Genomic DNA, 13,168 nt, shown 5'->3' with positions numbered 1-13,168 from the left:
CTTACTCCCAGACAGTTCCTATCTGCCTTGTACTTTGTTCCTAATATGTAATCTGAGCATGTAAGCATGCCCCCATTTGTTTGGTCTCAGACCTTTGAAAAAAGTGGTTACTCCTCTTTACTTTTTTCTCCCCCATCATTCTCCTACCCAAGTTTATTTCCATTTTATATATTTACCTTGCTAGACTCCTCCTGCATAGTTTGTCTTTTCTCCCTCTCAAGCTTGGAATAAAATAACAGTCAAAACTTTCCTATAAATCTGCTGTTTAATAAAAAGCATAGCTGTATTGGGATAGAGAGTCCCTGTGGTGAGGAGACTTGGGTGGCTTTTGGATTAGACCTGAATTGAATTTTCCGGTTCTCACTGTGGAGTTTTGTACTCAGATTTTCCACCCTGTAGAGTGTGGTTGCAGATTCAGGTACATTCTTGATGTTCTTAGGTGCAGCAGTGGTGCAAGAGCAAGGAAACAAAATACTGTTAGGTGTTCTCTCTCTTTTTTATGATTTGTCTTTATATGTAGGGAAATTTAAAGGAAAGTGCTTTAGTTGCTACAACTTCAGGGTTGAAACATTGAGGTTGCTTCTCTTTCAGGTTGAGTCATATGCATCATGATCATTAATTTCTCACATGCAAGACTTTTAGCAGGCGTTAAGACACTTTTTACAGGAGTACAATTTTTATTTGACCATTCCTCAAAACAGGAATGTAGAAAAATAGGTCAGGCTTTCACTGAAATTGATGTTTGTGACTTAGTAGCAAATGCTGGCCTTAAACTATGGAAAACTCATGTTCATGTACCACCGATGTCTTATGTTCATATTACATTTCTTCAATTTAAAGTGGAACCACTGTCAAACAATATTGTGATTTTATAATAATTGTAATATTTTACAAACATCTCTCTTTAAAGGAAATCTGAACTGCATAGCGGGTGGAACATCCAGAAATGGTGGCTTTATCTGGGATGTTAGAAAAGGCAAAATGATAACTAGATTCAGTGAGGTAAGATGAGATAACTACTTTTTTTGTCTATATGATACGTAAGTTAGTCTTTCCCTCTAATGTCCATAAATAGAGATGGCCAAAGTACATTGTTTTTAAAAGGTGCTATAGTATAAAAATCTATGGAGTTATCTAGGTGCCAGTTTACCTATGTGGCAGAAGTTCCTCAGACTGGGTTTGTGATATGAGAGTGGTGAGGTACCAGATGACCTCCATTACCTTAAAATTGGCTCTGTAGGGATACGTGGCAAAAGCATTGCTAATTCCTTAACTGTGTAAACATATATGGACATACAGACTCAGTGTAAAAATGAAAGCTGTGTTCTGTGTTTTCAAACATAAGGGCCAGAAAAAACTTTCAGTACCTGAAGTCTAGATCAATAAAGCTCAATTTTGCAGCACACTAAGCAGTATAAATCATTTAGTGGCTTGCCTTGTATTACCTGAAATTTATCTAGGCATTTTTAAGTCCTGAAATAGTAGCATAATTTTTATTGGCAGAAGGAGTTGTGTAATGTTATGCTGTAGTATTTTACACTGTTTTGTCTATTCCCAGTATATAGCTGTGATCTTCAGATTATACAGACATAATCATTTAAGTATAGGATCCACATCAATGTACAAGGGATGCTCTTTAAGAAGAGCGGTGGGGGAGTGAGGAGAAGCACGAGCAGAAAACAAATATAGCTACCTTCAGGAGTTCTGGCATTCTAATACTGATATTGGCATTTGTGCTACTAGATATCTTTTCTGTAATACTGGTCCTGATACACATCCCAATTAAGTTTTCTCATACCACAATTTTTCATGCCCACATACTTCATTATTCCAACAAGTAACTAACCTTTATTCAGAATTACTGAATGGTTAACGTTGGAAGGGACCAGATGACAGGCAGTCATCTGGTCCAACTTCCCTGCTCAAGCAGGGTCATCCTAGAACACTTTGCACAGGATTGCATCCAGATGGTTCTGGAATATCTCCAGAGAGGGAGACTCCTCAACCTCTCTGTACAATCTGTTCCAGTGCTTGGTCACTTACACAATAGAGAAGTACTTCTCATGTTCAGTTGGAACTTCCTGTGTTTCAGTTTCTGCCCACTGCCTCTTGTTCGGCACTACTGAGCAGAGCCTGGCTCCATCCTCTTGGCACGCTCCCATCAGATACTGACAAACATTGATGACCACCTCTCAGCTGTGACTTCTCAAGACTGAGTAGTCCCAGCTCTCTCAGCCTTTTCTTGTAAGAGAAATCATTTTTGTTGACCCCTAGTGAGCCCTCTCCCCAAGTTCCATATCTCTCTTGAACTGAGGAGGACAAAACTGGGCACAATACTCCAGATATGTCCTTACCAGGGCAGAGTAGAAGAGTAGGATCACCTCTGTTGCCCTGCTGGAATGCTCTTCCTAATGCACCCCAGGAAACCATTGTCCTCTTGGCCACAAGGTCTGGCTCATGGACAGCTTGGTGTCCACCAGAACCCCCAGGTCCTTCTCCACAGAGCTGCTTTCCACTGGATCAGTCCCAGCCTGTGCTGGTATGTGAGTTTATTTTACCTCAGGTGCAGGACTCCGTGTTTGCCTTTGTTGAATTTCAGCTGGTTCCTCTCTGCTCATCTCTCCAACCTGCCAAGGTCCCTCTGAAGGGCTGCACAGCACTCTGGGGTATTGGCCACTCCTCCCAGCTTTGTGTCATCAGTCAACTTTCTAGGGATGCATCTGCACCTTCATCAAGTCATTGATGAACCAGCTAAACAATTCTGGGACTGGTATTGAGTCTTGGAGGCCACCACTGGTGGTAAGCCTCCAACTAGACCCTGTGCCACTGATTACAACCCCCTGGGATCTGCTGTTCAGCCAGTTCTCCATCCACCTCACTGTCCACTCATCCAGTCCACACTTCCTGAGTTTAACTCTGAGGACTTTGTGAGTGACAGTGTTGAAATTCTTGATGAAGTCAAGGTGAGCAATACACACTGCTCTCCCCTTATCATCCATTGAGGTGAGGCTAGTTGGTTAGCAGTTCCCTAGGTCTTCCTCTTTCTTTTTGAAGACTGGAGTGACATTTGCTTTCTTACAGTCCTCACCTCAGACACCTCTCCTGATTGCCACAGCCTTCCTTTCAAAGATGACCACGAGCAGCCTCACTGTGGTGATACTCTTTCAGCATTTTTGGATGTATCCTGTCAGGGCCCATGAACCTTGGATGTCAGGTTTGTCTGTGTGTTCTCTAACTCAGTTCATCTTGATCAAAGGAAAGTCTTCCAGCATGCTTCTATGCTGGTCCCTTGAGTCAGAGACTCCTGAGAGCTGGTTCTGTCAGTGAAGTCTGTTGCAAAGAAGGTATTCAATAACTCTACTTTTTCTGCATCCTCTGCAGGGTCCCCCCTACATTTAGTAATGGGCCTACATTACCCTTGGTTTTCCTTTTGTTATTAATGGAGTTGAAGAAATGCTACTTGTTGTCCTTGACATCCTTGGCCAGATTTAATTCCAGATGAGCCTTTGTCTTCCTTATCTCCTTTCTACTTATTCTGCCAGCCTCTCTGTATTAATTCTAAGTGACCTGACCCTGCTTCTATCTCCTGTGCATTTCCTATGTGCGCTTAAGTAATGACAGAAGTTCCTTGGTCATCCATGAAGATCTCTTGCCCCCTTTTTCCAGTTTCTTGCTCAATGCTCAGGGTGCATTGTTCTTGAGCCTGGAGGAAGTGATCCTTGAATATCAACTGGTTCTCTTGGACCATTTTTCCCTGCAAGGTGTGTTCCCATGGAACTGTTCAAAGAAAATCCCTGAAGAGACTAAAGGTAGTTCTGCTGAAGTCCATGATTGTATCTTGCTGCCCTGCTTCCACCTTGCCTGACAGTGAGCTCCACAGTCTCAATGGTCACTACAGCCAAGGTTGCCCCCAACCTTCACATCTCCCACAAGGCTTTCTCTGGTGGTATGAGATTCAAGCAGCAAAACATTCCTTGTGGGATCCTACACTACCTGTGGCAGGAAGTTGTTATTACCGCTTTCTAGGAACCTCTTGGTCTCTGTGCTTCACTGTGTTGCTTCTCTAGCAGATGTGAGGGTAGTTAAGGTGCCCCACAAGAACTAGTTCCTGTGACTTTGGGGCTGCTTCTAGCTGGCTGTAGATGGCTTCATCCACTTCTTTTTACTTATCAGGCAGACTATAGCAAACACCCACAACAGTGTCTTTTATCCAAACCATAAGCTCTCGACTTGCCCATCATCCAGCCCAACACAGAGCTTGATACATCCTAAGTATTGCCTCACACAGGGGGAAATTGCACCTATGTGGCTTCCTGGCCTGTCTTTCCTAAACATTATGTGGGCTTCTGTGGCAACATTCCAGTCACGCAAGCTATCCCACGCAAGCTGTGTCTCTGTAATCACAGTGCAAAGGCTTGTGACTGCACACAGATCTCTAGTTCATCCAGTTTGTTCCCCATACTGCGTGTGTTGAGGTACAGGCGCCTAATAGAAGTATATGATTCTGTCTACATCCTAGTGGAGGTGCCAAGGGATTCCCTGTAGTCCTGTCTAGTGATTATGTCTTTGAGTGCTTGTGCTTGCTCCAGGTACTGCCTCTTAAGCCTCCTAATGCTACTAGAGTGGTTTCTATGATTCTCTCCTTCCCTACACATTCTCTCTGGCAAGCCTGGCCCTGGTCTCTTTCCAAACTAGTTTAAAGCTCTCACAGTGAGCCCCATGCACTCCTGAACTAAAATTCTTTTTCTCTTTGAAGACAGCTGGACCCCATTTGTTGCCAGCAGGCTTGGTGTTGTATAAACTGACTCATGATCAAAACCCCCAAAACCATGCTGGAAGCACCAGCATTGGGTCCAGTTGTTCATCTGCATGATCTTCCTCTTCCTTGCCACATCATTCCCTGCAACTGGCAGGACAGAAGAGAACACAACTTGTGCTTCACATCCCTTCACGTTGTCGCCCCAAGGCCCAAAGGCCCCTCTTGATTGTCCGCAGTGTTGTTTATTTAACTTTCAGGTTTCTATAGTTATGGATTGCTCATTCTTCAGCTTGACCCAGTTTTGTCTCTTAGATCCTGGAGGCTACAGTGGTTTTACTACTTATCTCCATAGTCCCAATGTTTTGGACTTGGATTCTCAAACATCCAGCTTATACTGAGTACTCGTTATAATGTGGTTTTGTACAGTATACTGTACTGGGAGAAAAGGGCTGAAGACCACAGGAGAATAAAGTAAAAAAGATGAGTCAATAGATGAGAGAAAAAGGGGTGAATTATTTCTTATTGATAGGTATTTTGCATTTTTTGAAGCATGGAAAGAATGGAATCTTCTGCATTGCCTGGAGTCATAAAGATTCCAAAAGAATAGCAACCTGCAGCAGTGATGGATTTTGGTGAGTGTTATTCGAAGAAAAAAAATGGCTAAATGCACTTCTCAAGTCCATAAATTTTGACAGTACTCTCAGTAATTAATTTAAAAACTTTTCTTACTGGACAAAACTTAAATTCTATTACTCTTCTGTACTTGTTAGGGTACATTTTTCATGATCTAAAAAAAATAAAGGAAATGTTTTCAAAAGGAATAGTGTCTAAGACACACTGACAGTGAAACTAAATAGTGATTTTTATTTGGACAAGAATATCCTTCTAGGTTTCTTATCTGTAGAGGACACTTTTCAAAAGATATCCAACTTTACTTGTCTTATTTTTAAATTCTTTTTAGTTTGTTGTTTCAAGGACTGAAAAGTAGTATTTTAGAATTAAATAACTACAAGTGCACTATCACAGGAGTTTAATACCCCCTTTCTAAAAATGCATGAATGTCCATTGAAACCAATTTTGCATATATTGTGTTTCAGTACATCTTAAAAATCTTTCTTCATTTGTTTCCTCTGCTACCTGTGTCATTCCAGCTTGAACATAATGGGCAGAAATTTTAGAAAACAATTACCTTTCTTTTTAATTCATAAAGAATCTATTTGTACCTTAAAGCCATGACTACAGCTTTGATTCTGGACTGTGAGATCCTTTCAAGAAATATGTACCACAATGAACATCTTTAAAGCCCCTCTGAAGAAACATAGATAACTGAAGTGAAGTTAGATGTTGTACAATCAACATCCAGTTAAATGTTGTGATTGAGGGGCTGATATTGTTTGTGGCTGTTTCTCTGATTCTTTGTGTATATATTTTTGCTCTCTGGTTTATTTGCACAGAGTAAAAGCTAATTTTTGATAGCCTACCCAGAATGTACTTTTCCTTATAATATCACATTGTAATTGTTTTTAGTATTATTCGAAACATCGATGGCAATGTTCTTCACAAGTACAAACATCCAGCTGCAGTGTTTGGCTGTGATTGGAGTCAAAACAACAAGTAAGTAAAAATTAACCCAAAGAATTGACGATATTTACTATTTAAATTGATTGCCAGTAAAGTAACACAAATGTATGTAGAATGTGATATTCACTGTGATAGTAAAACACTGAAAATATCTGTTCCAAAGTAGGTTATACTTATTGCAGCTCACTCTTCCCAGTAGTATATTTCATTGACTACCATGAACTTTCTTAACTTTCAAAGGAGGATAATTTCATATTGATGAGAAAAAAAAAAATATCTAGCTGAATCTATAATGGGGGGGGTGGGGGGGGAGGACATTCACTACCAGGAAAGAGGGGTCTAGAGGTGTAGATTGGTGTCCTTGAAATGACTGCTAAGGTGAAAATGTAGCAGACAACTAAATACATTGTGATCACATATAAATTTTGTAGATAATTCCTAATAATGACATGAGAGCTTTTTGTAAAAAAAAATTCTAGTAATTCGATTTAATAATAGTAATGTATTGGATGCATAGTCAAACGAGTGCAAATATATTCCCCATTGCAACTAAAGGATCTTTATCAGGTTTATTCTGATTTAGTTTTTTTAATCAGGTTATCAATAGCTACATCTTGAAGAGATGAAGGAGAAGCAAAAAATTGCTATTTAAAAAAAAATAATTGCAAATTGCACATCATATTTTGTTTAAATTTAAAGAAGCATTTATCATCTCTGTGACTAAGGATTTTGCTGTTTTTATTTTGCAGAGATATGATAGCTACTGGTTGTGAGGATAAAAATGTTCGTGTTTACTACTTGGCAACCAGCTCTGATCAACCATTGAAAGTTTTTACTGGGCATACTGCAAAGGTGTTTCATGTACGGTGGTCTCCTCTCAGAGAAGGAATCCTCTGCAGTGGCTCTGATGATGGGTGAGTATTTCTGAACTATTAGAAACTTAAAAACTCAAGCAGGACTATTGGAGAAACTTACATCTTTGCTTGTAATGGTGTTGTCAAAACTTAATAATCTAAATCTCTCCCTTGTTCAGATCTAGGTTTTAGCTCTGCTCTTAGCTTTATGTAGTATTTGGACAGCAGGATCATTATCTAAAATAGTCACAACTGCTGCAGTAGTGCAAGTTTCCATATGCTTTCCCAAAAGTAGGCTCAGTGCCTGATACTGTTACTGCAAGGAATAGCACAAGGAGGATACCATATGCTTACATTATGTCTGAAGAAACAGATGCAAGACCTGCCCTTATTTGATATTTTTCAAAAGTGTACTTAAGTAGAATCTGCAGAGAATTTTAATGAGTATTGGATCTTTCTGTTTTGGTTTGATGCCATTGCTTTTGAGGGAGGGCATATCAGTCCATGGTAAGCAGAAGGAAGCATTTTTCTATGATTCTAAGCCACTTCCCTGCAGAATATACAAGGTATTTTTGTAAAGGATATTTTGTGAAGTTTGGAGTATTGGCTTCTATTGCTTTCCCGTTATCATTCATTACAGGTTTGTGCTTGAAGAAAAATCCATTAGTTCATAGTGTAGTGATTTATGAAAGAAGACAACTTGATAGCAGACTTCTTGACAATAAAATACATTGAACAGGACTGGCCCTAGAATTGAACCCTGATGAGCATTGCTGCTGACCAGTTGCCAGCCCTTTCACTTCAACTCTTTGAGCCCAAATAAACATTCTGATAAATTTGAAGCTTAAAATATTGCTGAAGTAGAGAGATGATTATATTTCAATAGGTGATCTGATGTAGATTGTTCTCTTTTATCCTGTTTCAGTACTGTTCGGATATGGGATTATACACAAGATGCTTGTATAAATGTTCTTAGTGGACATACAGCTCCAGTACGGGGACTGATGTGGAATCCCGAAATTCCTTACCTTCTAATATCTGGCAGTTGGGACTATACAATTCGAGTCTGGGACACAAGAGATGGAACATGTTTGGACACAGTTTATGATCATGGCGCAGATGTATATGGTAATATCTTTTAAAATTTGTTTTATTTCTGTATTGAAATGCATTCTAATAGAGTTTGAAATGTATAACGTAATTTAATCAAACAGGTTATTCGATAAATTTATTTGATTGCATTTTTAAATATCCCTTCTACTAGGATTAACGTGTCATCCTAGTCGTCCATTTACTATGGCATCTTGCTCTCGTGATTCCACTGTGAGGCTCTGGTCATTGACACCTCTTATAAACCCTCTACACATAAATATCATAACAGACAGATGTTGGGATGATATTATTGGCAATACAGGTAAGCAAATTGTATAAAACATTGTTTTAATTTTCTTTATGTTAACATTCCTATTCCTTTGGTTGTTTTTTATTTTAATTTCATATACAAATGTATATATTTTTGTGTGTTAGATCGCGCCGTGGAGTCTGGAGCTCCTCCTTTGCTGTGTGGTAAAGTTTCCAGGGATATTAAACAAGAATTGGAAAAATTGTCAGGAAGTCCTCAAGGAAAAAAACTAAGGTGGTTTTCAGAATTTTTTTCAGTAAGTATTCTGCAAACTTAGGGATATTGTCAATGTGCATGACTTTCTTTTCTGAAGTCAATATCCAAAATTGAGATTTCTTTTTTCTCTACCATTTTTTTCTCTCTTTCTTGAAGGAAGCTCAGAGAATAGACAGAAATAAGTTCATTTCTTAACAGGTCAGCAAATAAAAATGTCCATGATTGAATTGTTTGTCAGTAGTGAAAAACAAATTTCACTAATTTATCTTCGCAAAAAACAAACCAACTTTTGCAAAGTTAAATTAGTGAAATAATATCATTTTCTGTAGGAAAGGTTAATTTGACAGCAATTTACTATTGAAGAAAATGAAATTAAGTGTTTAATCAAACTGCATTAGAGTTTTTAAAAGAACATCCTCATTACTGATAAGTTTTGAACTGCCCCATTGTCTGTGCCCAAACTGCTTTTTATGTTTTAGGAACTGTAGATCCAGATGACCTGTACCTCAGTATCCATCTACTGCCTTTTCTCCATTGCACAGTAATATTTTCTATAAACTGCTGCAGCCTCTCAGTGCAAATGAGTTAAAAAATATGGGTTCCTGTGAGTTCTTACCTGAATAGGAGCTGCACTTGAGGTACAACAAGGACAAAATTACTTGGAACTAAAGGTTCTACTACTAATGAAACCTGTGTCAAACACTGTTATAATTTAAATCAAAACACTGATCTGAAAAGACCTAGTTCATCCAAAATATTTGGTAGGAGTTCTATCTAAATTGAAGTGTATAATTTAGAAGTGATGAAACAATCTTTCTCAATTTCAAACTTAGACATTTTCTCTTTTGTTAAAAATATATTTATGGAATTCCTTGTTTTACAGAAGTTGTAAATTTTGATTTCCTTTGTTGATTTGACAGTAAAACTGTTTCAAGAATACTAGAATTTTCCAAGAACAAAAGCTTTTTTGATCAGCTATAGTCAGTGCTTGTTGAGTCCAGAAAATGAGGTATTGTGCCAAACTATGAGGAGTCTAATAAGAGTTTTAGTGGACAGAAAAAAGAGAGAGTACTCAATTTTTTTTTTTTGAGTGGGGGGGAAGTGGGACGGGGTGAGGTTTCCCCTAGTAGGATTTTATGCTTTTTACCAGCTCAGAAATAATTGGACTTCGAAACTTGTGATCCTGTTATTCTTAGAAAAGCTTCTTTAGGTCAAAGGTTTAATGACTTTTTTTAAGCTTTTGAATACTCACTCCCTTCTAGATTTCATTCAGTGTTAAACTGTTGTCCTGTTTCTACAGAAGGATTGATCCAAAGGCTAAACCAATAGAAAAGCTTAAAATCTAGTTTTTTAAAAATTATTTTGTGCCTATACCATTATACTGTATTTGTCTATTTTAAGATTTAATATTAAGATAGTAAACCAGGTTGTGAGAGTCAAGTCTTGAAGCTCTTTTCTACCTGGCCCATGCCTTTGTTTTACAGAAAGTAGTAAACAAGTCCTGGGTCAGCTCCTGCATGGCAGCAGCTGACTGTTGGTTTGTGCCAGCAGTAGACACAAGATAGCTTGCATTTATTGAGAGCAAAAGGGAAAACTAATGGTGAGCCCTCAGCTATGTCCATACATAACCAAATAGGTTCATGGATCTCACTGTATCTTTATAGCCTTCAAGAAGTCTGAAGGACATGTAGTCTCTTGAACTAGCTTATGTTTTCATAATAAAGGTTCTAATAGTGAAATTGTCTGAAATTGTATTTCTTGGAGTTGACTGACAAATGTTTCCCACTTATATCTTTATAAGTTCTTTATAAGTATCTTTATAAGTTCAAGTTTCTCTCTTCAACATAACTGTAATAAAACTCTTCTTCCCTAACAATTCTAGCCTCCAGGAGGCAGCAAAAATTTATGGGATTTGGTTGCTGTAATAAAGGGACAGGATGACAGTTTGCTTCCACAAAACTACTGCAAAGGAATTATGCATATGAAACACCTCATTAGATTTAGACTGGTAAGTGAAGCACAAACAGTATGTGAAAATGGTTGTTAGTCCATGTAGTATTTCACTATTTAAAAATAACATTCAATGCTTTACAAATGGTCACAACTTCATATCCAAAGATATTTGTGCAATACCAGTTCTTCACTGCAACACTAGTCTGTTACAACAGCATCTAGCTGAGTCTGTGATTTCATGTATACTCAATGTTAAAATTCTAGGTTACAGTTATTAACTAGAAAAGCAATTTCAAAACAATTAAAATCAATTGCAAGCAATCATCACTAGAGTTTCAGCTATGAAGCGATTTGTCTTGCCTATTATATACCCTGTACTTTTATGTTCAGTAAAGCCAAATTATTTGTTGTATAAACATGAAGTGTGTAGCTATGTTCAGATGCACAGACAGAGAGGAATTAATGTCTGAAAATGGGGAAGAGTCATCAGAAATATGTTCTGTATCTCTCTGGAAGAAAGAATGGCAAGAAACTGTCCTTAATACAGATACACAGTTTAAGAGTGACTTGGATGAGAAAAGGAAATTCAAGTATTAGGCCATAAATTAATTAGTAGCTGCATTTATGAATATGTAACCAGATACACAGTTTGTGTAGAATATGAAGATTCATCATTCTGTCAGGAATTTCTTAGGAGTACTAAAGAATCCCATACTCTAGTGACTGGATTGTAAATAGAGGAAAGATCATCTACTGATATGGATCAGGAAATGCACTTGCCAGCCCCAGGGCTAATACTTGCCAGGTATCACCTATTGTATGCTTTTACATGCTGTATCTTTTGTAAAATCACAGGCTTTTTTAAAGTGTCCTATGTTCCTTATGACTCTCAAGTGATTAAAGCTTATTAGTGTTGTTAACTGTAATAATGGCAGCTGCACTGATAATCCTATGAAGCTCTGTTTGTGTGTCCATGTGTCCAAAAAAACAGTTTTCTCAGCCAGTTAGCCTGAGAAGACATTAAATCTTGACTTGTGCAATGCCAGCAGTCTGTTTAACCCTGCAAAATGATTTCATGCATTTATAACTCCAGTGACCTAGAGTAACTACAGTAATTGCTGGTCATTCTGTGGATCTGGATTAAGTGTTCACATTAATTAAAAGCACTTTTTCCCCTTCTTGCAGACTCAGAATCTTGTTTGAAAGCTTTAAGAGAAAGTATGGGATAGGGTAATGCTGATTCCTTGTTAAGGACTGCTAATATTCTCTTTTCCTTAGGAAACTAAATAATGGCCCTGCAGCACCTATACATTTCTGAATGAAGTAAGGTTGTACAGCAACTCTGTTTTTTCTGGTTTTAGTAAACAGAGAGGATGCATTGGAGACTTTAGCATGAAAATAATAAAAAATATAGAGGTCCTGAGGAAAAAAACCAATGTAGTATGTTTTTAAAAAAACCCAGATTCTTGGGAGTTGCCATTGGTCTAAATGGCAGTTTACTTTGGCGAAGAATGTTCAAAATTCATTCTCCATCTTCCATATATGGTTCTGCAATGTCATGAATAGCCATCACTGTGCATTGAAGATAGAATTCAACTGAGAATTCTTAAAATGGGAATCTCCCTTTTTTGGTTTTTTTTCCTGTATGTATAATTCTGTTGCAGCTTGTTTCTCAGATTCTGCCAGATGAAGAAATTTAGTCTTGTCTTCCCAACTAATATAAAAATTGCAGCAGTTGGGAATATAAATAATTTCTTGGCTATAAGGTTAATGGGGCATGACAGATCAGATCACAGAAGTTGTTGCCTATCAGTTAAGCCTACTGTCTTTGTTATTTCTTTGTGTGGACATCATTATAATGGTAATATGTACGATTTTCAGCTCTGTATGGTTTATGTTAGCAAATTTATGGTTTTTTAAGTTTCAAAATATCAAGATTTTTATAAGGGACATCTGGATGAATTACTATTATGTATGAGAATAAAAAAAATTAAGCTACTATAGGAAGATAGTAAATGAAAATGTATATGTACAATAAAACACTAACACATTTACTTTAACAACATAAATTTAGTTCACTGTAATCTCATTGAAATCTCTTTCAATTAGCCTTTTGCTAAAGAATTTTTTTCTTAAATTATAACCTTTTTATTGTGCTGTAATATTTACCAATAGGTTAATTCTTAAGGAAACTTTTTGTCATCACAGAAAACTTCTTAATCCTTTTTTTTTTTTTTTCCCTCAGTCCAAGGCACAAGAACTGACAACAGTAAAGATGTCTAAATTTGGAGGTGGTATTGGTGCACCAAGCAAAGAGGAAAGACTCAAAGAAGCTGCAGAAATACATTTAAGATTAGGTCAAATTCAGCGATATTGTGAGCTAATGGTAGAACTTGGAGAGGT

The 13,168-nt window shown here is 37.6% G+C and overlaps 1 protein-coding gene across 1 annotated transcript in view; it reads left to right on the top strand.

The window, feature by feature from the left end:
* The window catches only part of WDR17 (WD repeat domain 17), a 38,826-nt gene that overhangs the window by 9,183 nt on the left and 16,475 nt on the right, over positions 1-13,168 (top strand). The window contains exons 8-16 of the mRNA XM_030948152.1: positions 911-1,002; positions 5,309-5,391; positions 6,287-6,373; positions 7,090-7,254; positions 8,120-8,322; positions 8,459-8,608; positions 8,722-8,852; positions 10,695-10,820; positions 13,011-13,166. Of these exons, the coding sequence (XP_030804012.1) occupies positions 911-1,002; positions 5,309-5,391; positions 6,287-6,373; positions 7,090-7,254; positions 8,120-8,322; positions 8,459-8,608; positions 8,722-8,852; positions 10,695-10,820; positions 13,011-13,166 (1,193 nt within the window). The remainder of the gene's footprint in view (positions 1-910; positions 1,003-5,308; positions 5,392-6,286; positions 6,374-7,089; positions 7,255-8,119; positions 8,323-8,458; positions 8,609-8,721; positions 8,853-10,694; positions 10,821-13,010; positions 13,167-13,168) is intronic.

This window comes from Camarhynchus parvulus, chromosome 4 (assembly GCF_901933205.1).
Source record: "Camarhynchus parvulus chromosome 4, STF_HiC, whole genome shotgun sequence".
NCBI classification, from domain to species: domain Eukaryota; kingdom Metazoa; phylum Chordata; class Aves; order Passeriformes; family Thraupidae; genus Camarhynchus; species Camarhynchus parvulus.
Note: the sequence above shows the minus strand (reverse complement) of the source record. Positions and strands in the feature narration are given on the sequence as shown.